This window comes from Siniperca chuatsi, linkage group LG18, assembly GCF_020085105.1.
Source record: "Siniperca chuatsi isolate FFG_IHB_CAS linkage group LG18, ASM2008510v1, whole genome shotgun sequence".
NCBI lineage: Eukaryota > Metazoa > Chordata > Actinopteri > Centrarchiformes > Sinipercidae > Siniperca > Siniperca chuatsi.
This window is the reverse complement of record NC_058059.1, coordinates 3,047,861-3,074,603: the sequence shown is the minus strand read 5'-3', so window position 1 is coordinate 3,074,603 and position 26,743 is coordinate 3,047,861. Positions and strand designations below refer to the sequence as shown.

At 40.3% G+C, this 26,743-nt stretch overlaps 1 protein-coding gene across 3 annotated transcripts in view; it reads left to right on the top strand.

The window, feature by feature from the left end:
• The window catches only part of LOC122865378 (metal transporter CNNM4), a 39,423-nt gene that overhangs the window by 8,531 nt on the left and 4,149 nt on the right, over window positions 1-26,743 (top strand). Inside the window, exons 2-8 of one of the 3 annotated variants that reach the window (XR_006375462.1) lie at window positions 612-755; window positions 2,484-2,618; window positions 3,733-3,902; window positions 8,545-8,641; window positions 11,990-12,079; window positions 14,669-14,844; window positions 17,323-18,163. Coding sequence is in view for 2 of the 3 variants with exons in the window: in XM_044173734.1 (XP_044029669.1) it covers window positions 612-755; window positions 2,484-2,618; window positions 3,733-3,902; window positions 8,545-8,641; window positions 11,990-12,079; window positions 14,669-14,844; window positions 17,323-17,847 (1,337 nt within the window). In the remaining variant the exon portion in view is untranslated. Of the gene's footprint in view, window positions 1-611; window positions 756-2,483; window positions 2,619-3,732; window positions 3,903-8,544; window positions 8,642-11,989; window positions 12,080-14,668; window positions 14,845-17,322; window positions 25,683-26,743 lie in introns of those variants that run through there. The other 2 variants (XM_044173734.1, XM_044173735.1) reach the window with 2 other exon arrangements.

The window sequence follows — 26,743 nt, the reverse complement described above, 5'->3', positions numbered from 1 at the left end:
AGCAAGCAAAACAGTCTTATATGTGTTTTAATGAGGAGAGCTCAGGAGAACAGAGCCAGGAGAGGATTAATCTGTTGTTTCTCTTTTTTTCTACCACATCCCTCGTTCTTCTCAGCCCTGTCCTCCTGCCGCCTCTCCCCTCCCCTCCAGTCCCTTTTTCTTTATCTCGTTTTGGCAGTTCTTCCAGCTCGTTTCTCTACAAAAGCTCTTAGTCCAGTCTGGGCTATATTAAGGCATCAGTCTGTCCTCCCAGCAGCCAGGATAAATCCACTGACGGGATCGAACAGCAGAGTCACTGCAGCTACGCTGCCTCCAAAATAGAAAAACAAGAAAGGATGTTTTCATCTAGCAGGGGCTGGATCTGTTTGGAGGCCAGCTGCTGAAGTTTAAGAGGCAGCAGCTGCAGTGAGATTCACCACTTCCCAACCAACCGCACTTCCTTCCCTCCCTCCTGTTTGATGCTGCCCTACTTTCCTGGCAGTTGATTTCTTAACAGCCTAGTTTTGGGGGAATGTGGAGGGTGTAAAATCATAAAACATTTATATACGCTTGCAGCAGTGCACTCACGGCTGGTTGTAACCTTCAGGTGATCTCTCTCTTCTCCTCTCCAGGTAAATCCCACCTGGCCATCGTCCAGAAAGTAAACAACGAGGGGGAGGGAGATCCTTTCTACGAGGTGCTGGGATTGGTCACGCTGGAGGACGTCATCGAGGAGATCATCAAATCAGAGATCCTGGACGAGTCTGACCTTTACAGTGAGTAAGCGCCTGCTGGTTGCCGGCCATGGCACAGATACACACATCATCCCCACACACAAACACACACTTGATGGTAAACACACTGATAGCCTTCCTGGAGTTGGACCTCATGCAAAACCGCCACTCATATGAACAGATTCGTTCTTAAGTTGATTTACAAGTGATTTTAAAGGTATAATATGTAACTTTTTCCGCATTTAAATGTCTAAAAATGACTAGACCTATGTCATATATTTTGTTGAGTTGTGTACTTACATTATCCCAAATGTTTCCAACAATTTTCAAACCCATAGAAATCCTTAATTTTAATCAAGCTAATGGTGCGTGTCATTTGGTCACCTGTCAATGGCGTCATGTCCCCTTTACTCATGCATCGGCGTTGTGGTTGTCTGCCAGAAGCCGTCATAAATTGACTCTTTATCCAGTTTTAAGCCACATTTTTACGATACACTTTTCTTGGTCATTTTTAACTATATATTTTAATCGGATGAAGGATTTTAGTCATCGGACGTCTTAAGTTATCAGAGAAACAAGCTGAGCAAACGTTAGCGGCAGCTCGGATTGTGGTTCATTCCCGTCAGAGGCTACGAGCCTTTCTACACAGTTTGACTTAAAGGAATAGTTCAACATTTTGGGAAATATACTTTTCAGGCAGAGAGATAGATGAGAAGATTGATACCACTTTCGTAAGTGTCGGCTAAATATGAAGCCACAGCTAGCAGCTTGTTAGCTTAGCACAAAGACTGAAAATGGGGAAACATAAAGGTAACAAAATCCACCTACCAGCACCTCTAAAGCTCGCTAATTAACATGTTATATATATTTTTTGTGTAATTTATACAAAAACCTGACATGTAAAAACAGAACTAACCGTAAAAACTACAAATTGTCATTTTTGCACGTCGGTTTTTGTATGGATTAAACAAACAAGATATGTGTTAATTTATGAGCGTCAGAGTTGCTGGTTGGTGGATTTTGTTACCTTTCGACTGAGCCAGGCTAGCTGTTTCCTCCTGTTTCCAGTCTTTATGCTAAGCTAAGCTAACTGGCTGTAGCTTCATATTAACACGAAAGAGAGTAGTATCAATCTTCTCAAAAACAAATAAGCTTATTATTAGTTATTAGCTTATTAGCAGTAACTTAATCCAGCTCTGATACAGCTGTATGAGAGTGAACAGTGAGGCGGATATCAATGAGTTGGAGTGGGAATGGCAGACTCCGCCACTGACGATGAAAACTACTATATAGAGAGGTAATTACAGAATGTAAATACACTGACAAAAACAGGGTTTAATTTCATGACAATCCTTAAAGAATAGTTTGACATTTTGGGAAATTTGCTTACTCACATTCTTGCCGAGAGTAAGATGAGAAGATTGATACCACTCTCATGTCTGTATGCTGAATATGAAGCTGTATGCAGTTAGCTTAGCTTAGCATAAAGACTGGAAACAGGGGGAAACAGCTAGCCTGATTAACATTTTATTAACATGTCGTTTGTTTAATTTGTACAAAAGTGTAAAAGCAAGTTGTGGTTTTACGTGGGGTTAAGTGCTGGACTATTTCTTGGCCGGGTAAGGGTTTTTATGTTTGCATCTGTGTGAAATTGTTTTTTAAACTCTTGGTGGGTGACATTTTTGTGAATGAAACTTTCGAAAGTGCGCCTCCCGAAATGTTCTGGCATGAGGTCAATTGTTTGTCTAACTCTAACTCTTTCCCCTGCAGCTGACAACAGACACAGGAAAAAGGTGGACTCCAATAAAAACAAGCCCGACTTCTCGGCCTTCAAGCCCAACGCTGACAGTAAAGTGAAGATCTCTCCTCAGCTCATGCTGGCGGCTCATCGTTTCCTGGCTACAGGTGAGCTCTGAGGGGGCGGCGGCTAATCGCACAGCGAGCCAGCACAGATTTGTTTCAGTGTCATTCAGCTGCTGTTTCTCTGCAGCCTCGGGTGGATTAACACTGGTCACTGTGGGACTGAAACATGCTGATTTATTTTTTTCTGAATAGCCTAAATAATCTCTTGGTATCTTGATTTTGAATACACAAATATATTGTAATATATATTATATATATTGTTTTGTGTTGTTGTTTTTGTTTGGTGGTCAGTTGCATTTACTGAGTAGATAACTAGTTTGATAACATAATATTTTACAATCAATATCTAAAACATAGATAGTAAATAAGGATCAGGTTTTGGGTGTCAGGCCCTCAGGATGAAAGAGTTTTTGTACTGAGGTTCAACAAACATTCAGGGAGAAATTGATCACAGAAGAGACACCGATATCTCCCCCTGACAGCAGCGTCAATAAAAACTGACGGACATGCAGCCAGAAGTTGTATTTTAAAGGTGGGGTGTGCGATTCTAATCCAGTACACGTCTTTTTTGTCAAATCCAGCGAATATCTCCTCATGGTCCGCTAGCTGTCCGTTCAGTGTGTGCGCTGAAAAAAACTCCGGTGTTTGTACACAAATAAACTGGCTCGGACCGAGCCACACAGCGCTATTCAGCCATGATTTGTGTGTCAGGTAACGTTAAATGATTTGCCCACGGACATGCAGCTGACTTTCTAGTTTGCCAAGATGTGCTGTTGTTGTGATGTTAGCTATAGCAGCAGGAGAGTTGTGAGTTTCGCTGTCTGGAGCTGCTGTGCTGCTCTGGGAAACCGTCTCGTCCTCTCTGTTAGCTTCGCAGCAGCAACTGTAGCGACAGTTTGCTAACCCACAACCTCGCTAAGCTAACCCACAACCCAGCTAACGTTAGTTACATCACTCGCTGTGTCGTTGTTCGCTCTATGTCACGGTATTTGTCATGGTATTGGGTTTCTCCAGAATCGCAAACCCCACCTTTTTATGAAAGGCTTCGGACTATGTGTACCTATATTATTAAGTAAAATGCAAAGCTGATTACCTGCATTGACGTGTGTGTGTGTGTGTGTGTGTGTGTGTGTGTGTGTGTCCTCGTCTCCCCCAGAGGTAAGCCTGTTCAGCCCGTTCCAGATCACAGAGAAAGTCTTACTGAGGGTCCTCAGACACCCAGACGTCATCCACGAACTCAAGTTCAACGAAAGTGACAAACGCTCACCGCAGCACTTCCTTTACCAGAGGGGCAAACCTGTCGACTACTTCATCCTCATTCTGCAGGTGCACGTTCTCACACACACACACACACACACACACACACACACACAGCACAAATGTTAAAGTCAGTGATTTGATCTCCTGGTGTTGTTTTGATTTTAGATGCAACAGCCTGATTTTTCACAAACAATATATTATCCAATATTTTCTTAAACACAGTGGCTTGAATCTTTACAAATATGTATTTTTCTATCACTTTGCACGAGATAATGAGCACACGGTTAACTAGTGTTTGACCCGTTTCACAGCAGTGTGCCATCTGGTCATAATGAAGTCAGATTAGTTAACACAGGTTGACCTGTTTTAAACTGGTGTGATGAACACAGGTTTATCCCAGGTCACTGCGTCAGTCTGGAGGGGGTATTAGAACCTGCAGGTCGACCTTTTAAGACACGTCTGACTTTAGATAAATCAGTGGATCGGGCAGATACTGGCGATGAATTGTACCAATACTGATATTGCTTTATGAATCAGACTCTGGCCAATATTATTAGTATGCAGACTGAGTGTGGGGCGGTTCAGAAACACCAGTTATTTTCAGTATTTTGGTTAACTGCTCATTATTTTGCTGGTAGTCAGGATTTAGATTTTAAACAAATAGGGCTTCAACTAATGATTGTTTTCATTATCGATTATTCTAACAGTTATTTTTTTTTAAACTTCAGGTAAAAAGATTAGAACCCAAAGATATTAAATTTACAGTGACGTAAAACAGAGAAAAGCAGCAAATATTTGGTAGTTTTACTTCTTATATGACTTCAATGATTATCAAAATTGTTGTAAATTAATTTCCTGTCGATTGACCATCTGGTTTAGTGACTCATTGTTTCGGTACTAAAAATAAAACATTTCTATTAACTTCTAAATAAACAGTAGGGCGTTTTTTCTGAAAATCCTTTTTTTATATAATGTCAAAACTAATTTTTACGTGTTTTAAACAAACAAGCAACTTTCAAAATGATGTTGTTGTATAAATTATTAATTTTTTTTTTACTCATTTTGAGTTTTTTCTATTTAAGGTTGCAACTAACAATCACTTTCATCATGGATTCATCTACCAATTCTTTTGGCAATTAATTGATAAATTGTTTGGTCACTAAAATGTCAGTTGAAATAGTTGAAAGTGCCAGTTACAACCCCCTTAAACCCCAGGTGACGTCTTGTTTTGTCCAACTAACTCCCAAAATATTTAGTTTACTATCACACAAGACAAAGACTTGGTAATATTTGGCATTTCGAAGTAGTTGCAGATCAATTTTCCGTTGATCGACTAATCGATTAATCAACTAATTGCTTCAGCTCAAATTCCACTGTAGATTTTTAATAATCATTGAGACAGTATTGGCACATGTCTACGTATCATTTGTGTATGTATGTCTAAATTTAAATATTGTCTCCAATATTCAGCACAATATGCAGAAAAGCTGCAAAATAAACCTGGACGGTTTCAGTATAGCTGTTAAGAAACATGCATTATAGTATAAATATAGTCATCCAGGCGTATGAATAGTTCTTGCTCTGTGATCGTGGGTGTGCCAGAGGGGCTCCTCACTCTGCACGACCTTCACTAATAGATCCTCTTACACAAGAGAGAGACAAATCGAGGGGATTGAAGGGTTAAGGAGGATGGAAAAGAAGAAAAGCAGATGAGAGAGAGAGAGAGAGAGAGAGAGGCAGCGAGCAGCGTTGGAAATCAACACCAGAGCATATGGAGTGTGAAGTAAACAGCCGAGAGGAGTTCAGGGATGAATGTAGAGATGCAGAAGGGAAGAGGACACGCTGTCTGTCAGTAAACCCCTCCTCTGCACCAGGAAGAGAGGAACAGCACTGAGAGGCAGGACACAGATATTCTCCATTAAAAGCTGTTTCTAGCTTTACACCTTTACACACACACACACACACACACACACACACAGGTATTAATGTCCATGTGGAAACACCAACATATGTTAAAGGTCCACAGTGAACATTAAATCACAGCCTTTAGCCCCAACCGGACTGGATTTGTTTCTCTCCAGGAGATATGGGGTGATTTTAACATCTCCTGCACTGTCAGTGATTTTAATTCTGTCTCATTATAACGTCGGTAATTTTTCTCCACCACCCAGTGATAATTACAGCCGCAGTGACCTCCTGTTTTTCTGTGAACTCGCTGCTCCTCCTGTGATTTAAATCCCATCCGGAGCGACGTCCTTGTGTTTTTAAAATGTATCTCTGAGTTTTTTCAGCGTGAAGAGCTGCTTGTCCTACTTTTTATTAATCGGCTCAGTGTGAAATTCGGTTTTTGTGTGAAAATGGAGGAAATCAAAAATGTTTTTGCTAATCTGACGGAAACACCAACACAAAGGCCTGTTTGGGAAACAACATGATGCCAGAAAAAAAGTTTCATCCGTTAGGAGAGCAAGAGCTCATCAAATGAGCTGTTGTTTTTTTAGCCTATATTTGTTTACATTTTGGCAGATTGTCCCCATTAAAAGTATGCCGAATTAGCTGTTAGCAGCTGCTGTTTGCAGTGTGCACATGGACGTACACACATCTATCACTGGATTACTTTGATACTGAAGAAAACTTAAAAACATGATGATTCTCAGGCAAGTTCTGAAGCGTCTTTTTTTTTTCTAAGCAGATTTATTCGATAATAAATTATTAGATAAGTATATCTTCAGGAAGTGCATGTCACGCTGAATCTAAAAATATCTATGGAGTATGATTTTCGACTCTCCTCACGCAGTATCTTGGCCTCCCCTTCAGCTCTCCGGCGCCCCCATGAGGAGGCTTTGTCCCGCTGAATGTCCATGTCTATTGCAGACCAGTCTTGAACAATGAGTTAAATTGCAGAGGAGCACAGTGAATGTATTCCCCGAGTTCAGCCCGGTCCGAGTGGCCGTCGGTGTCAAAGAATATAAGGATATATAAACATTATTAGTTTCTTTTATTAGTTTTTCATTCTCAACACAGTCAGGACTTTTCATGGTTACTGAATTTTATGGTGGTAATGTTTATATGTTTAAAGTTTTCAGACAAATAATTGAAAAATCCAGAATCTATGAATACGCAAATATTTTTCTGAACTTTAACTGCTGGACACAAGATGTCTCCTCCTTCATTGAGTCCGTTCTCAGTGTTTGTGACCTGGAGGCTTCGAGTTTCCACATCGCACTTGTGTAAGTTTCATACTGGACCCTGATTGGCTGCAAACTAGCTGTGATGTCATAAATCCTGCAGGTGCGTCCAGGTGTTGAACTGAGATTTAAGGGGAGCTCAGCGAAACGTTCCTCCTTCAGCGGATGAATGTGAAAACAAAGCTCAAACACCACAGTGAAGGAACAAGAAGCAAATCATGTTTTTGAGTCCGTTTTAGAAGAATCGTTGTTTAAATAAAAGGAGCTGCTTGTCTGTGCAGATCCCTAAACAGCAACGTGCTGATGGGCGTTTTTTCCTCCAGAGTTTAGCCTGTCAGGTTGTGCTTACTCGCTCCAAATGAAATGGCTAGTTTTTAGGTAAGAGTTGGTTCAGTGAAGGTATGAGGTTAGAAAATGTTTCTGAATTTTAATTATATTATGCAGAAAAGGTTAAGGTCATTAAGGCTGAGTTAATATTAGATTAGACTTTTTGGTGCCCGATGCCTGCGTTTCAGCAAAGGATACGTTTTACTTTACCCTGCTGGTTATAAAGTTTTCTGTTTTTCCTTAAAAATCTTTTAATTTCAGGAATTGAGCCAAACAACAGTGTTTTATTGTAGTCTTAACAAAAGCAGTCATAAAATACTGTAGGAAAAAAATAACAAATTCATGACGTAAGTCAACATGACTAAGAGGAATCTGACATTCACTGCCGACGTTCAGCACGCGACACTTTTTTATGCTACGGACACAATTAGCTCCTAAAAATAAACTTTTTAATAATAAAAAGTACAAATCAGCAACTTTCTTGAGACTGATGAGCGTTTAGAAGGCTTTCCAGTTTTTGCAGATATATTGTGGTTTTGAGGATTTGACAAAAGCCCTCTCAAATACTGTGATGATACGTTTGATTTGATCACAAATGCCACATTCATTTATAGATTTGTTTATTCGTAAGTAACAGTCCACTCTCAAGCTTGATTTATAGTTTCCGTGGGTCCGCGTGGCGTCAAAGTCGTCGTCCGCCCACGTCAGCGAGGATATATGCGGACTGTCCGCACCGAGAAACCCGTGTGAACACGTATGCAGACTCTTTACCTCACACACACACACACACACACACACACACACACACACCCTTTCTCTTTCAGCTCGGTGTGCTATCATTCATTTTTTTAGCTGTCCAGCTCACTGTGTGTAAATGTTGGTGTTTCTTGGCTGTTGTTTGAAAATGTGTGTTTGTACGTGGAGGCTTTTTTGTTAACACCTGAGGTGTGTGTGTGTGTGTGTGTGTGTGTGTGTGTGTGTGTGTGTGTGTGTGTGTGTGTGAGGTAAAGAGACACTGGACCCTGGACTAGAGCACCTGTAGCATGCACCTGAATGTAATATTTATAGGGTGTCAAAGTGTTTCTGTTACCTGCCAAAGTCTTGTCCTGACTCACTCCGGCTTATTAAACAAAATGTCCTCTTTGTGTGTGTGTGTGTGTGTGTGTGTGTGTGTGTGTGTGTGTGTGTCTTTTCAGGGGCGAGTCGAGGTGGAAGCCGGAAACGAAAACATGATTTTTGAAACCGGCCCGTTCTCCTACTACGGAGTCATGGCTCTGAGCTCACCATCACTGGGTGAGACAGCACATGCGTACTGCACACACACACACACACACACACACACACACACGCACACACACAGATGCAATAAAAGTCTTTCAGATGAACAGAAAACGCTAAAAACACACTTTCACACTCTGTCCTGTTTGGCTCCAAGTTAGCAGATGAGGCGCATTGACATCAGTATATATTGGTTTAATTTATAAAGAATTTACATGCAGTTTGGTTAGAAGAGGCAGAAAGCACTTTAGCAGTGTACCTCCTCTGTAATGTTGACGTCTGCAGCACCGTGACGAAAAATATCAGCTCAGTGTCTCATTATGATGAGAAATTTTTCTTGTTTTAACGAGATCCTTTTCACATTATAACAAGATATTTTGCATTTTATAGACACATTTTTCTTGTTTTTACTACATACCAGTGGTGGAGGAAGTATTCAGTCCTTTACTTAAGTAAAAGTACTAATACCACACTGTGAAAATACTCTGTTACAAGTAAAAGTCCTGCATTAAAGATACTTAAGTAAAAGTATGTAATTATAATCAGGAAAATGTACTTAAAGTACATTTTCATTCAAAGACTAATTGATTAATCGGCTGATTGTTTCAGCTGTACTTGTATAAAATGTTGGGTAGTTTAATTTATAACAAAACATATTTTATATTTTGTTAAAAGAATAAAAATCAATGTAGCCCACATGGCTGCTTTATGACACGAAGTATCATCCATCTTTTATCGATAAGTGTTTATCCTGTGCAGGGTCGCAGGTGACACACATACATACAGTCATGCTCACATTCACACCTGCAGGGTGAGATTTATATCTTAAAACGTGAAAAGGATGAAGAAAAGAACGAGTGTTTCAGCGTCATGGTGGCAGCAGTACGTTGCCATAAAGACTGAAATGAGAAATAATCCGAATTAATCGAAATAATCGTGTCTGTGTTTGTGTTTTCCACAAAGTGCTGTGTCAGTGAGTTGGTCATAATGTTTTGAAGAGAGCAGTGGAAACGTCAATAGGCTTAGGAAACACTTCGTCTTCTCGTCCGAGCCGACAGGTGACGCCTGAGAAATCGACCAGAGAGACTAGAAAGATATCGACCTGTTGCATTCATTTTGCCAAGATATTTTTATCATTGAGAGATCTAATAATGGAGCTTTAAGGTCCAGTTGCTATTAGGTATCAGTGTACAAACAATCGGGGACACTTGCTCTTGTTTCAGCAGTTAGATGCATTTAGCAGCGAGGAATATTTCTATTTATTTTCATTTGTTGAACACAAATCTGTTCCCAACAGCAACATATGACTGAACTGACATTTTTCAGTAATGTTGCACCTCTCCGCTCCGCAGCCAGGCTGAAGGTTACCTTGAGTTAATTTAATTTAGTCGGATCATAATGTCAATTGGGTTGATTTTAAAAATGTATCTGATGTAATCTGAAGATTCCTGGCGGAGTCCGACCATCAGCGTTACTCTGCAGGTGTAAATGAGGCAGGTGTTGCGTGATGTAAGCCCGCCTGAGCTCGGTGGTGTCACCACCCACGTCACTGCTGTTTGGGTCAGCGGTGAAGTTACTCTGACTCACTGTAGTCACACCGGTGACTCCTAGTGGTTCGGCTTCGTAACTGCTGATAAAATGTTCTTCTTCTCTGCTGTCCTGTTTCCCTTCCTGTTGACCCGCTTCTGTCTCTCTCTCTCTCTCTGTCCCCGATGAACTGCTGTCTGTACTTCCTGTGCACATTACGCAGCTCAGTGTGTGTGCATGTGCCGCGTCAAATGTATATGTCAAACACTTGAACCATTTCTCATCCTAAACCTTATACAGTCCCAAAAGCCCAGTGCGTGTTTTAAACTTAGCTTTCTCTCTCAGAAAAAGCAGGAAGTTGCAAGATTTCTGAACGTTTCCACCACCTGCTGTCACAATGTGCGGACTGTGCCAGCGATGGCTGTGATGTGAAGACAGAGAACAGTAAAACCTGTGAAAAGTAAAGATTTCATCAACGAGCCAGCAGCATGATGCACTGTAATAAAGCTGTTGCATTTACTGTAGCAGTGAAGAAGCATTCTCATGCGAATATCGGGATTGTTTTAGGTACCACTCCAAACTAGAGCCGAACTTTTATCTTATCACAGAAATATCGTCGTTATCATCATTTATGTTGGCGTATTTATCACAATTTCAAGGTAATTTAAAAACACCATTATACATTTTCCAACCAGAGAGCACCGGCAAGTTAATTTGTCAACCATATAATAAATAACACCTTTTTAAAAAAATTTTTGTATTTTACTGGTCCGTAATGTGCTAATAAAGAACTGCGATTTGGTCCTAATTATAGTTATTACTAGTTAGTCGTGTTAGTTTATAAAAATGCTGATTGTCAGCTGCTCAGTGCTCCATTTCAATCCAAGTGAAAAATGATTAATTATTCATTTATTATTGGAAACTTTTCTCTATATTTCTGAAATATGTTTGCCTGTAGAGAAACGTCACTTTTTCGCATGTTCCGCTCTCCTGCTGTACATTTACTAAAAGACTCAGTTATACCAACAATTAATTGGAATTAATTATTGAAAGTTTATCAACTGAACACTGGATTCATTTATCCTGTAATAAGTCACCTGTAATGAATCACCTTCCAGTGATTTTATAGTTACTATCAGTTCCTTTTTTTAGGAAACTGTGTGAAACTATGGGACCCTTACTATAAAGTGACCCGCTCGGTCTTTAATAATCAAATTTGAGGGATCCTTATCAAAGATGCTTATGTTTTGTGTTTATAATAAAAACTGAATATGTATCGTTACTAGATTTTTTTTTTAAACTTTCAACATTTGTATCGGCCTCAGTAATCCGTCTGGCTCTACTCTGAAGTCCAGCTGTTATTCAGGAAAGATGCTCACAAGTCCGATTTCTAGAAGAAAATAAAATTTTTAATGATTTTTATGAACACTGAATGTTTTATCTCAGGCCGTGCATAGAGAACTGGACCATATACACAGTATTTAGCTGGTTCTGCTTTATGTCAGGTGGTTTAGTCCCTGTATCCTCCATTCAAATTGGTAAATAAATGTGAGTGTTTTGTTACAGAAGATGGAGGCGTAGAGTTACTGAAAATGTGAAAGTTATTCCAACCAATCAGCCCAGAGGCTCATTCTGCAGATTAGTGCGATGAAGAAGACAATCAGAGGAATCAGCTGTTGTGTCTTCTGAGTAAAAAATGACTTCACCTACGGAGAATAACTGCACGGTGACGCAGTGGGACTCCCGCAGCGATGTGAGTTAACACTCTGCTGAAAAACAAATAAATAAACCAGCTCATCTCTCTCTCTGCCCCTTCCTCCCCCTCCTCTCTCTCAGCCGTCACCCCTCCTCTCTCCCCGTCAGTGGCGTCCCCCCCTCCACGACGCCTCTCTCTTAAGAGGTTTTCTGTGTTCTCTCGTTTCCCAGGTAAACACTCGCATGGGCCAGAGGAGGGAGGGAGGGAGGGAGGGAGGGGGTTCCACTTTAAGCCAACTCACCATTTCCTTTTTTCCGTCATCTTCAGAGCCCTGATCCAGCAAGTACAGACCCGTAGGAAATACCTTTGACCTCATTCAGACTGACAACAGGGGCGTTTAGCTTTCAGCTTTATAGGTAGGACTGGTGATCATTTGAAATTGTTCAGTAGGAGTGCTAAAATGATACCTGAGTTTCTGATATATTATATATATATATATATATATATATATATATATATTTTGACACTTTTAATAAGTTTTTTCAACAAAAAAAGAAGTTCTCAAAAGTTAAATATTGTCTAAATACAAGCATCTGTAAAAGGATTTTTACCTAAATACAATACGGTCTAAAACTTTAGATTTAAATTTAAGAATTGTCTGATCAAAGAATAACTGCACAAGATCGTGAACCTGGCGAGGCATGGTACGTATACGTAGTGTTAAGGACACATTTTGGTCAGTACCAGAAAAGAACTGACATTATTGTAAATCTCAGGTATTCTGCTGTCAGCAAAATAGCACAAAATGCCAAAATATTTGCTGGAAAATTGGAAATTTTGGGGTTTTGGACTGTTGGTTCAACAAAACAAGCAATTTAAAGACATCAGCTTGAGCTCTGGGAAACTAACATGGATATTTTTCATTGCATTCATTACATTTTATCAGACTTTTATATAAAGTTAATTGAAAAAAGAATCATAGATTAGTGACATGGCAACGACAACCATTTTCTCTGTTATTGATTATTCATGTCAGTCTTGACAACCTTCATTAGGTGAAGACCAAAACGTTGCGTAGACCGAATCGTCGTCAATAGTTTTTCACTTCAGTCCAAGTTGTGCCTCCAATGAACGTGTCACACATTCAGGTGTGCAGAGATATATTTTTATATATAAAATGTCAAAATATTGAAAATTACACATCACAAGTTCCCGGAGTCCAGGGAGATGTTTAGTTCACTGTCATATAACAGAGAAAAGCAATTCTTACATTCGAGACACAAGAACAAAGTACATTTTCTGCTTGTTTGAACGACTTAAACGATTAATCAAAATTAAAAATATTTCTCGATTAGCTTTCTGTCGATCGGCTAATTGATTAATGGTCTTATTGTTTCAGCGCTACAGCAGATTAATTTACTGCAGAACGACTCAGTAGTTGCAGCCCCGGTCTTCGCAGCAGCTCAGGTCAGTTTACCAGGAGGGGGTGTCGGGTTGAAGGCCGGAGCTAGAATCAGTGTACGAGCATCGGATCACAGCGTTGTCTTCTGTCAGCAGACTCTCAGATTATTACAGCGTGAAGACAGTCGGACGAACTTGCTGGATGGGGCTCTCGGTGCGGCGCCCTCTGTTTTCTAACCCCGTCACCACCTCCTCCCCTTTCACCACTGATCTATGGTCAAATATTATTCATAATACTTACTTACATTGCACTTTGAGCTGCATTTCTTGTATGAAAGGTGCTATACAAATAAAGTCTATTATTATTATTATTATTATTATTATTATTATTATTATTATAACTCCTATGACATTATATCAACAGGAGGAGTCGGCTAGTCTGACCGTAGACCTTTGGTTAAAGGAATAGTTTGACATTTTGAGAAATACGCTTATTTGCTTTCTGAGAGTTAGATGAGAAGATGGATACCACTCTCATGTCTGTTCTTTTAAATAGGAAGCCGCTGGTTAGCTTAGCTTAGCATAAATACTGGAAGCAGCTAGCCTGGCTCTGTCCAAAGGTAATAGGGTTATATCTTGTTTGTGTAATCCGTACAAAAAACAACGTATAATGTGTTAATTAGTGAGCATTAGAGCCAGGCTAGCTGTCTCCACCTGTCTCCAGCCTTTATGCTAAGCTAAGCTAATGAGCTGCTGGCTGTAGCTCAAAAGTTGCCGTACAGACTTGAGAGTGGTATCTATTTTCTCATCCAACTCTCGGAAAGAAAGAAAGCAAATAAAAGTATTTCCTAAAATGTTGAACTGTTCCTTTAAGCACAAACGTCCCCCCCCTAACCTCCCACATGACCTCCTCTGTACGACACTGAAGTTCTCTGATCATCACCTACGCTCTCTCTCCTTTAACACAACCCTTCAAGCAAGATTACGAGGATGCTTTCCTGCCCCTGCGTCACCCTCCATGACATCACTAAAACCAGCCAATGAGAGAGGTTCTTCCTCTGAGCTCAGACAGTCCTGTTTCAGGCATAAAATGCTCAAACGATGCACTTTGCCTCATCGCACGGCATGTTTGTCGCATTCTTTGCATAACAAACACAATCTCATCTCTACCATCAATCCATCAATGCATCATTGTAAACGCGTGATGTCGACATTAATATGTTGTGTATTTGTGTTGCAATGTGTTCATGTTTCATGCGTCCACGCTGGCGGCATCAGTTGGCTGCCTACATGTTTTCATTTTTCTCCTGTTGTTTCTTGGTGTGTTTGCTGCTTTTGTTAATGTTTAAGTGTGTGTGTGTTTTTGTTTTTTTGCTTCCTCGCCCTCTCTCACTCACTCTCTTCTCTGTCAATCCCAGAGTTTCGTTCTCCGTCACACGGGGGCAACCTCAACCGCTCTGCGTCTCTGAGCTGCACTGAGCGCGCTCCAGAAAGCTGCTCCGTTGGCGGGAGCATCACTCAGATCCCGGGCACCCCCTTCCAGTACGTACCAGACTTCTGCGTACGTGCTCTCACGGACCTGCAGTTCGTCAAGGTAACTCTCAGTTTCACTCTGCTGAATATCACTGCAACACTTCAGACAACTGTGAGCAGCGCTCAGATCCTTTACTTAAGTAAAAGTACCAATACATTAATGTAAAAATATTCCATTGCAAGTAGAAGTCCTGAAAGTACAGTATTATCAACAAAACTTAAAGTATCAAAAGTAAAAATACTTAATCTGCAGTAAAATGTCTCCTGTGACTGATATCTGATTCTATCTGTCATTATTAGATTGTTAATACTGATGCATCAACGTTAGAGCAGCGTTTTACTGTTGTAGCTGCTCGAGCTGGAGCTAGTTTTAACTACTTTATATACTGTTAGCTAGTTTTAACTGCTTTATATACAGTTAGCTAGTTTTAACTACTTTATATACAGTTAGCTAGTTTTAACTGCTTTATATACAGTTAGCTAGTTTTAACTACTTTATATACAGTTAGCTAGTTTTAACTACTTTATACACAGTTAGCTAGTTTTAACTGCTTTATATACAGTTAGCTAGTTTTAACTACTTTATATACAGTTAGCTAGTTTTAACTGCTTTATATACAGTTAGCTAGTTTTAACTACTTTATATACAGTTAGCTAGTTTTAACTGCTTTATATACAGTTAGCTAGTTTTAACTACTTTATATACAGTTAGCTAGTTTTAACTACTTTATACACAGTTAGCTAGTTTTAACTGCTTTATATACAGTTAGCTAGTTTTAACTACTTTATATACAGTTAGCTAGTTTTAACTGCTTTATATACAGTTAGCTAGTTTTAACTACTTTATATACAGTTAGCTAGTTTTAACTGCTTTATATACAGTTAGCTAGTTTTAACTACTTTATATAGCTACAGTTAGCTAGTTTTAACTGCTTTATATACAGTTAGCTAGTTTTAACTACTTTATATACAGTTAGCTAGTTTTAACTACTTTATATACAGTTAGCTAGTTTTAACTACTTTATATACAGTTAGCTAGTTTTAACTGCTTTATATATAGTTAGCTAGTTTTAACTGCTTTATATACAGTTAGCTAGTTTTAGCTGCTTTATACACACTTAGCTTGTTTAGTTCAGTGGTTCCCAACCTAGGGGTCGGGCCCCTCCAAAGGGTCACCAGATAAATCTGAGGGGTCGTGAGACGATTAATGGGAGACGAAAGAAGGAAAAACAAAGTTCTGATACACAAATCTGTATTACTTTTCAGACTTTTCTCTAATCTTTGCTTTTTTGTAAAATATTAGATCATTTTCCCTCTTTGGATCTTTGAACAGTTATTTAAATGAAATCATCTGACAAGTTAAAATGGGAAATGTCTCTTTGAAATGTGACAAGGATGTGAGACTGTCAGATCAGTGGAATTAAACTGTGGCGTTTGATTGCAGAAAAGTGCAAAAGTTCTGTCTGTGTCTGTAAAAACCTTGCAACTGTGTAAAAAAAACAAACATGCTTTTTAACTGGTATTAATTTTAAATTTGAGTATCAAAGTATTGATTACTGTGTTATCAATCTGCCATCCTTACTTCTGAAATGAGCTTTCAACGAAGTCGTGTAGTATCTTCAATGTCAGTTGTTGTTTGTTTTTTTTATAGTGCACATCAGAGTCTCTGCACACTTTGATCAGAAACACAACTTTGAGAACTCATGTACAAATATTTGCATCGCAGTAATCAATTCTATTTGTTATTAAAGCATGTACAAGGACTTTGGCAGGTGTGTTAGATAAAATGCGACGGATCTCGGCTACGTTACTGTATGTAAATTAAAAAAAAAAATGTTGATATGCGGCTCGCTGGTAAGAATTCATGACTGTGTGGCCATCGAGGTTAACCCTTTCAGTCCCAGGCTACTTCCAGTTATGTCCATGTCGAAGTCTCTTATTAGCTTCAAGTATGGATGTATTGCATATTCTCTTTTTCAGAATAACCAGGACTATTTGAAAATTAAGATGAATTTGATGTGAATAGCTGCAGTCAAAGATGTATAATAGATTTTAAACATAGATATAAACATGTAGAATTTAGGTTGACCTAGAAATGTTAGAATTGTGAAGTTGTCAAATATCAGAGCTCATTACAGAACGGTAACACAACCAACCCGTGTAACCTGTGAGGTTTTCAGTGAAACTGACAACAACTATGAGCTCACAACAGCCTCATAACCAATTCATAAAATAGGTGAGAATTGATAGACAGAGTAACTTTTACTCCGGTTTTACTCAAATCAGAACATGTCACTTATCTTTCTGACTTCACAGGGGATCAACACCAACAGTTCACTAAAGCATCATAACCAATAAATAGCAGCTTTCTCATTGGGAGCAGGGCTCTGGATATGTTGATTGACAGCGAGATAGACCAATCGTGGGCGGGATGCCGGTGTTCTGCTGGGACTGCTGGGTTAATGGAAACATCCATGAAAACTCTTCTGTCTTTATTTACCGTCGCTGTGTCTCATCGACGGTGTTTTGTTCTCCTCAGATCACTCGCGCTCAGTACCAGAACGGCCTCCTGGCGTCCAGGCTGGACAGCACGCCGCAGTCTCCAGAGGGCAGTCACGCTCGTCTGGACACGTCTGTCTCTTTGCCCCCCGTGACGCCACCGGGGACTCGCGCTCCGCTGCCGCTGGCCACGCCTCCTGCAAAGCGCCCGCCGTCTAACACCCGTGCCGCTCTGCCCCAAACCACCTCCACCTCCAGCCGCAGACCGAGCCAGCCTCTACCCCAAGCCCCTCCCCCTCCGAGCAACCACACCCCCCTCTCCCAAACCCCTCCGTCCGCCATGAGTACGGCGATGTGCACCTTTAACCCCCACCCGACTCTGACCTCCTCTAAGTCCCAGCAGCCCCCGCCCTCTGCCGGCCCAGAGAACGGACCGGGAGAGACCACCACTCTGCTCAGTGAGCAGCAGAACTGTGTGGACCCACGCAGGCCCAGCCAAACCCAGGCACACCCCCAGCCACCCGTTCACACCATCAGTCACGCACACACTGAAAGCACCATCTAACTAAAGTCCCTGTGGGGAAACTAAACTCCCTGTGCACTCACTCACATGACACACGCTCGCACTACTTCCTGTTTCCTGTTTGTTCGTTGTCTCCTGAACTTTTCTGTAGACGTCTGCGGGACGCTGAGGATCAACACATCGCGTGTATTTTGTAAACAGAGATCCTCCTTTATCCCTTCCTGCATGTTCCCCCCTCCCGACACTGACAAAGATCAAGACTACAAAGAGGGCAGAGGCACAGGCAACACTAGTGAGTATGATTACAAATGTAGACGGAGGTGTGTGTGTGTGTGTGTGTGTGTGTGTGTGTGTGTGTGTGCTCTTAAAGGATCAGTTCACCCAGGTTACAAAAAGACATATTTTCCTACTTACCTCTCGTGGTATCTAGCCTTGCAGATGGTTTTGGTTTTGATCATTTTGAGATATCATCTCACTGTGAACGGTCTTCATAGGAACTACTTTATACAGAGGAAATCATCTGTGTGAAAACCGTTAACAGTGTGGATTATCCAGAATAACTGGGACATTGTTTCTGGAAAGGCATGCTGCCGTTCAAGTCGAACTGAAATTAAAATGCATTTTTGCTAAGAAATAAGCGTATATATCCATAGTGTTTGTATTGACCCGTGTACTGTATTTGGTTAAGATAGTTATCATCAACAAAAGGAAATTTTAAGTTTTACTTATTATTTTTCTGCAGTGACGTTACATACATTAGTATGTGTCGGGCGACATTGAAAGTAGTTTTATATCACTTAAATTCTAACGGCCGTACAGGCAGTTAACCAGCTGACATTGTCAGCCTTTTCTTATGCTGCCTTCATGTCATATTACGAGTTTCCGACTTAAGTTTCCGTAAATAGAGTTCACGTCAACTTCCAAGTTGTAATAACGACTGGGGAAACTCAGATTTTTCTGAAAGCTCATATACGTCCGACTTGGCTCGTACTAATACAGAAGTGCCTGAAAACCAAACAAACATGGACGCCTCACATCAGCCAGAGGCCTTCGTGCAATGTAATTAAACCCAAATTTAATGGATATGGTGTTATATTGTCAATGCACAGAATATTAATCCTCACACGACCAACTCTGTAACCACTCGCAAGTCATTAACATGGGAATCTTTCCCATCTCTACCATCCATCCCATAAGACATGAACACAGCAGAAGTCCCATCTGTGATTTATGCACTTCCAACATTACTTTGTGTCGTAATTTCAGGGTATCGTATGAAGTGCTGAGGTTACAGGACTTTTGACAGTCTGGTCATTTACCCATGAAAGAGAGACGGCTAATGCTAGCTAGGTCCTCTCCTCATGAAAGAGAGACGGCTAATGCTAGCTAGGCCCTCTCCTCATGAAAGAGAGATGGCTAATGCTAGCTAGGCCCTCTCCTCGTGAGAGACAGCTAATGCTAGCTAGGCCCTCTCCTCATGAAAGAGAGACAGCTAATGCTAGCTAGGCCCTCTCCTCATGAAAGAGAGACGGTTAATGCTAGCTAGGCCCTCTCCTCGTGAAAGAGAGACGGCTAATGCTAGCTAGGCCCTCTCCTCATGAAAGAAAGATGGCTAATGCTAGCTAGGCCCTCTCCTCATGAAACTGAGACGGCTAATGCTAGCTAGGTCCTCTCCTCATGAAAGAGAGACGGCTAATGCTAGCTAGGCCCTCTCCTCATGAAACAGACAACTAATCCTAGCTATGCCCTCTCCTCATGAAAGAGAGACGGCTAATGCTAGCTAGGTCCTCTCCTCATGAAAGAGAGACGGCTAATGCTAGCTAGGCCCTCTCCTCGTGAGAGAGAGACAGCTAATGCTAGCTAGGCCCTCTCCTCATGAAAGAGAGACGGTTAATGCTAGCTAGGCCCTCTCCTCATGAAAGAGAGACGGTTAATGCTAGCTAGGCCCTCTCCTCGTGAAAGAGAGACTGCTAATGCTAGCTATGCCCTCTCCTCGTGAAAGAGAGACGGCTAATGCTAGCTAGGCCCTCTCCTCGTGAGAGAGAGACGGCTAATGCTAGCTAGGCCCTCTCCTCATGAAACTGAGACAGCTAATGCTAGCTAGGCCCTCTCCTCATGAAAGAGAGATGGCTAATGCTAGCTAGGCCCTCTCCTCATGAAACTGAGACAGCTAATGCTAGCTAGGCCCTCTCCTCATGAAATAGACAGCTAATGCTAGCTAGACCCTCTCCTCATGAAAGAAATATGGCTAATGCTAGCTAGGCCCTCTCCTCATGAGAGAGAGACAGCTAATGCTAACTAGGCCCTCTCCTCATGAAAGAGAGATGGCTAATGCTAGCTAGGCCCTTTCCTTTAATAACTTGAAAGAAAAGTGTATCGTTCTCCAGTCAGTAGTGCATCGCAGCAGTTGACAGTGCGTCTCCTAGCAACAGTTGTCTCAGTTGTCAGTTAAATGTTGCCATGGGAACCGCCCACTCAGAGTTCTGACGCGTAGGCACTGTTTCCACAAATATGTCCAAAAAAGGTTTTATCCTAACAATATGCACATTAGCTGCAGTATCTTTACGTTACCTGACACAAAACGTGAGGAGAATTATTATTTCAGTTCGACTTTAAATTTTTTTCAAATGCAACGCAGTATTTCAAAGGCAGATATCTCAAAACCTCTGCACATAAAACTGAAACTATTTGCAAGTTGTGTTTTTTTGTAATTTATGTGAACTGACCCTTTAGGTCATCGCTGGTAAGACATTAACAGAAAACTCACATTCCCACCTGGCATGTCCAGATCAGTGCTGTGTCCCTCAACACTGCTACACAAGTTACTGTTGAGAGGAGTCAGTTTAGTTTGTTTTTATTTGGTTTGCCTCTCAATTTCCATTTATTTTTCCAAAGAGTGAAAAACTGTAAAGTTGACTGTGAAAGTTTTATTTTCAGGAAGTATGATTTTAGTCAGGTCTCGTTAAAGAACTGCAGTTTGTTTGAGTTTGTTCTGAGTGAAAGTTAAACAACCATACCAGTGATTTAGCATGTTTTCGCCCATTTAATACAAATCATGAATACTTTGCATTACTCCTATTTTTGCAAGCCATGCTGCAGTTTTTAGATTTTAGATTTTTAACAAAAACTACACTTTAAAAAGTATTTTTAAAATGAATTATGCTATTCCATTTTAATACTCAATTATTAATTCACCATTTAAAGACAGAATAAGGAAATATTAATTGGCTAATTTAATCATCTTTTTAAAATTATTTTTTTAGTTTAATGCACAATCTAACGCCTATTTAATTACTGAAGTAATTTATGAATTTATGAACTAATAATAATTCAACTCTGTAAAGAAAGTCTGCTCATTGATTTTGATACCCTGCAGAAATTAATTGAAACAAATAGCTGCCTGAAGAGTAGACATAGAAATGGAAAAGTCAGCAGTGATATAAATTACACATGATTTGTAATTATGATTGTAATTATTACCGGTATGGTCCTTTAAGTCAATATTACTGATGTGAAGGTTGGTTTCTTCCTGGCCTACCTCTTGATATGTTTTAAATTATTTAATTTCCAAGAGTGAAAATATTTATTTTACGTAACATTAATTTATAGATAGAGATTTGACTTTGATTTGTTGTTTTATATTTTATTTATTTTTTTGGATTTCTTTTGTTTCTTGACAACACTGCAGTTTGAGTTGAAGGACGAGCTGCATACTTCAGGTGACACTGAAGTGCGCAGACGCTGTTTATTGTGAACGGCTTCCACTTAGCATCTCCGCTAAATATTCCTCACTGTGACTAGAGCTCGGTGCGACACCAGCTCATTCTCAAAGCTCCGCAATGTCAAGACACGAAGAGCTGACCAAACTGGATCTGAAGTTGCTGCAACACTGTGCAATCGCTCACATGAAACGATGGACTGATGTCAAAACTCGTGCTCGGAAGTTACGCTGGGCTTTTTTATTTATTTTCCGCTGAGTTGTTGTATGTCTAAGCACGCCATTTGGGCTCACCTTGACAAAAAAGCAGACAAGTGACATGAAGACCGAATCACCCAGAGCGACGAGTAGTTAAATGCTTAAAGTTTTCAGTAGCCAGTGTGTTTGGTTTAACGAGGGCATTTCTGTGTATTCACTGCACAAGACTCTTATTACAGAGTCTGACCACATACTGCAAACTCTTTCTCTCAGAGGCTCTGGTGGGAGCCAGGATTTTAGAAATACTGAGGTCATGAGTAAAAGTCCCCCAATCCCAAAAAAAAGAGTCTTTCATTTAAAAAAACAAAACAAAATCAGCTGTTCAATTATGTTTTCTTCTAGGCTTATATAATGGAGCAGTTGTTTGCTGCTTGCTGAGCGTTCGATGAGCAGATTAATACCTTTCACTTCTGCTAAATATGAAGCTAGAGCTCAGACAGTTAGCTTAGCTTAGCACAAAGACTGGAAGCAGGTGGAAACAGCTAGCCTGACTCCCTGTGTGCCTACAAGCGCCTCTAAAGCTCACTTATTAACGTGAATCTTCTTTATTCAATCTGTGTGCAAACAGAAATGTACAGAAACTTTTGCTTGTGATGACATTACAAACAAAAAGACACACTTCTCAGCCCTGGGCTAACGTAAACCCGAGGCTACAGGAAGCCCAGGCCTAGCTTAAAAGAATAATTTGACATTTTGGGGAACTGCTTATTTACTTTCTTGCCAAAAGTTGGATGAGAAGATTGATACCACTCTGTTTAAATCTAAATATGAACATACAGCCAGGAGCCAGCTTAGCTTAGCATAGCATAAAGAGTGGAAACAGGGAAATAGCTAGCCTGGCTCTGTCTAAGTTTCAAAATCCGCCTGCAGGTACAAACGTCGAAGTGTTTAAACAACAAGTTACACAAGTAATCTCCAGGAAATCACTGCTGCCAAGAAATGGTCCGGCGTATAACCTCCCGTAAAACCACAACTTGTCGTTTTTACACTTCAGTTTTTGTACAGATCCAACAAACAAGATATAATGTGTTTATTAGTGAGCGTTACAGGTGAGCGTTACAGGTGAGCGTTACAGGTGCTTTTAGGCCTTTTTTTTTTTTTTAACCTTTTGGACAGCGTGAGGCTAGCTGTTTCCTCTGCTAACCCCGTCTTGGCTGTTATATTATTGTATTTCCCTTTTTAACCTGTGTTTCACACGTGTATTTGTTAACCTTTTAAGAGCTTGCAGTAAGCCCAGGGTTAAGGATCGACACTTGAATATTGAAAAGAACCAACAGCACAATAACCTGATGAGATATTTAATGGACAACAATCATTCTTCACCCTGATTCACACTAGTGATGTTAACCCTGTCTTATCCCAGGGCTAAACGTAGTGTGAAAACCCCTCATGTTGTTTCCTGCGACTGGGCAGCGTTCCTCACAAATGTACGTATGGTGTGTGTGTGTGTGTATGTCCGTATGTCATTCCATTGCACTTTATACAATGTGAAATACATTTTATTGTGTGTGTAAATGATGCTGTTCAACCCGAGCAGACAAGGACTCGGGGGAAGTTTGGTTGTGTTCCAGTGGACTGAAGACGCAGAGATAAAGAGATTAACATGAAGACGACTGTAGCAGCTCAGGCCTCACTCTCTGTGGGTGACGGGCTGAGCTCCGGTGTTAAAGCTGCTAGCATGTAATCTATCTTTTTTTTCTTTCTCCTATGTATGCAGTGACACTGAAACTATTTTAAGTGACTGTGAAGATAAATTATTTTGTTGATGATATAGTGATTTATTTGAAAAGATATATATATATAAGCTAGCACTGATTTGAAAACACTTTAAACTCGTGAGTTACGTAGCGTAAGTATGAAAAAGTTAATATTCCAAAGCATTTCTCCTTTTGTGGGAATATTTTCCAAAGTGAGAAGATCAAAGATGAAGAAGAACAACCAGGCAAACCAGGCAAATTGTCAGCTGGTTTGTGGTAATTTGATGTATTTAAAAAAAGATTGGGTATGTGCACCACTAAAGCCCAAAGTCAAATGCTAAGGGTATAAAGGAGGTTTATTTTCTTACCTTGAGGTCTTGTCTTGAAGGGGATCCCAGTGTCAAAATCTAGTTTTAAGACTGTCATTATTTCAGTTTTGTGCTTTCATGTTGCATGTTGCTTAATTTATTTGTGCTTTACCAAATGACCACACAGCAAACCTGGGGCGGGGGGTTAATGGGGCCCCAGCAGCAGCTCATGTTTACCCCGGGGCCCCCATACCAGGTAAATCTGGCCATGGAGAAGATCAGCACTCTGTGAAAACCATAGATTTTATTCAGCAGGACCATCCAGATGAGGAAAAACCTTCTCGTTAAATGCAAATATATAGTCTACATAGCCTTACCCTCTATTTAAATAACATTTTGACCTGCCTGCTGGTTCATATAGGTCTCATGTAGCAATTGGTCTTATACTGGTTTCCAGTGAAGCCACTGGTTGGCTGTGTGACTACCAGTTTGTGTACTGGGAAATGTGCAAACAATTGTTCTACTTATTAATGTTGTATTTATTGTAAACATTGTATTTATTGTTGGATTTATTTTGTTTATAGGCGTGTACCTGAAGGCGTGGTTCTGTGAAACGGGCTTCCAGCTGTAAGACACAGCTTTTTATTGGGTTGCTTTACCCAGAAACACTGTGTTCAGTTCCCTGATTGCTGTTTGTGTTATATTACTGTAAATACTCTGTACATGAAGACATGAAGGGCATTTGTGTGATGCTGAAAGATATGTTTAAAATAGCTCTATTTATAATGAGAGAAGAGATGTTCAAATATGTTATTTCAAGTTTTATTTCCATTGTTTTGCTAGGAAGGCATTAAATAGCAATAAACATTGCACAGAGTTGACCTCGAATAATAATTTACTCCTCCTATCTTCTGTAGCTTTCTTCAATTTTTTTGTCATCAGACGTGATAACCAAAGCTTTTCTTTCTCAGCTTGTCTCTCCTTTCCCATCCTTCCCCTTTCCTTTCATCCTTGGCCATCCTGTATCTCCCTCGTCTCTCCTCCCACGCTCCCCTCTCACTTTTCACTCCTTTTCCTCATTTATTTTTCTCGCTGCCCTTATCTCGACTCCTCTCCCGCCGCTCAGAAGTATTGAAATTCCTGCGGCTTTGACTGCCGGTCGGATCTGCTAAGCCGTTTTTATTGTTCAGACCTTTTCTATCATGGGACTGCAGCGGGGGAGCAGGGCTTATCAGCACCTCCTGTAGTGTTGTTTTTAGCCCTGCAGCAGTGTGATGATTAGACCTGTACGAAGGTTAAATATTTTCTGCTTCTCGGGCCAGTCAGTTTTCCACGCTGTGTATCATTCACAAGTGGATTGTTTTGAAGTTTCGTGCACGTGGAGAGATGCAGAAAGGTGAAGAGTAGTGCCCCGCAACATGTCTTTGCGTCTATTATCATCCTTCTCAGATATATTAAGGTAACGATGTCTTTGCGCACACAGAGATCAGGCAGGAGTTATTAGTTGCAGGGCAGATTTGAGATAATTCACGGACCTGAAATACAAAAATATTTATAGGTAAGTGTTAAAACAATACTTAAAGTCCAGGCAATTTGGTCTTTGGATTCATAAACTCTGATACTGAAGTGAAGTTATTTTCCCTTTTCATTCCCCCAGGGTATGTACTGTACAGTAGATGCAGAATACCTGTTTGGCAGGTTTTAATATTCAGACACTGCTGCAACATGTTTGTGATATTTCTTTTCTTTTATTGCGATGGTTGAACAAAGATGGAGGACGCACTTCCAAACATGGATTGTGTAACTTAAAAGCAATGTGTACATACTGTTTTATAACTACTGTAAGGCATTTAAATCCAAGAGGTTAATAAACCTGAGATATATTTCTCTACAGAACATCTGTCTGTTTGATTCATATACAAAGTTTTCTGTAGATTCTCATTGCTGGAATTAAGTTCGCTTTAGAAATTTAATTCTAATTTACAGAACATGTGGGTGGATCCTCAGATTGTGTTATCAAGAGGAAGCTGGTTATTATCAATCCTTCACTTCTCATACACTGACTGAACAGATGAAAACACACACTTATTGCACAAATATATTATTATTACGAATACACGACAGGGAATACACACTACAGATGGAGGTTTTTTTTTACGAGACAGATTTAAAAACTGCATTGTGCTAAAGGTGCAACTCACTTTAAACGATAGGTTCACATTGTTTCAAGTCTGAAAACAGTCCTCGCGTGCCCAAATGTACATCCATGCTCGTGAAAAGATGCGACTACACTGTGAGCAGTGGGAGGCAAAAAGAGGATTAGCTCGATAAATCTGTGAAAATCTTTTAGGTCAACTTTGCTGAACTTTGACATGCAAATTCGTGCCGTTGACTGTTTGGCAAATGGAGGAAGCAATAGCTTATGAAGTGTTGCACCACCTTCTCTGTCAGAGTATAACCTAAGAGCTGTGTTTTTTTAGACAGATATGAGACAGGAGGTGATGGGACAAATATGTCTCTTTAATAAACTGAATTTATTGCTTTTTTTTCCCCCCAATAAAGAAGGCTTTCCCCCCTTTTTGTCTCAATAAAATGATGTACGCTCCTGAGAAAAACAATGGGAGTAAATGGCAGTAAATGGCAGTGTGTTTAGTATAAAATTCCCGCTTTGTGTGTCCTTAGTGACCTGCGGCTCCAATGCTAGTTACACAAAGAGGGAATCTCATACTAAAAAAGACTTTGGAAATATATCAACTCAACCAGCTTGAATTGCTGAAGCACTTATAATAGTTTTGGTTTATTTTAAGCATGCAATCTTTGCACTGAGCAAGGACTGATCATTACAGCGAATAACCCGTTCAGTATAGCGTATGAGTACTGTTTTAAGACTGTCCAATCCTTTAAAGGGTTTGTCCCTTAAACCTTTTACAGTGTGATTAAATTAGCATTAATTCAGT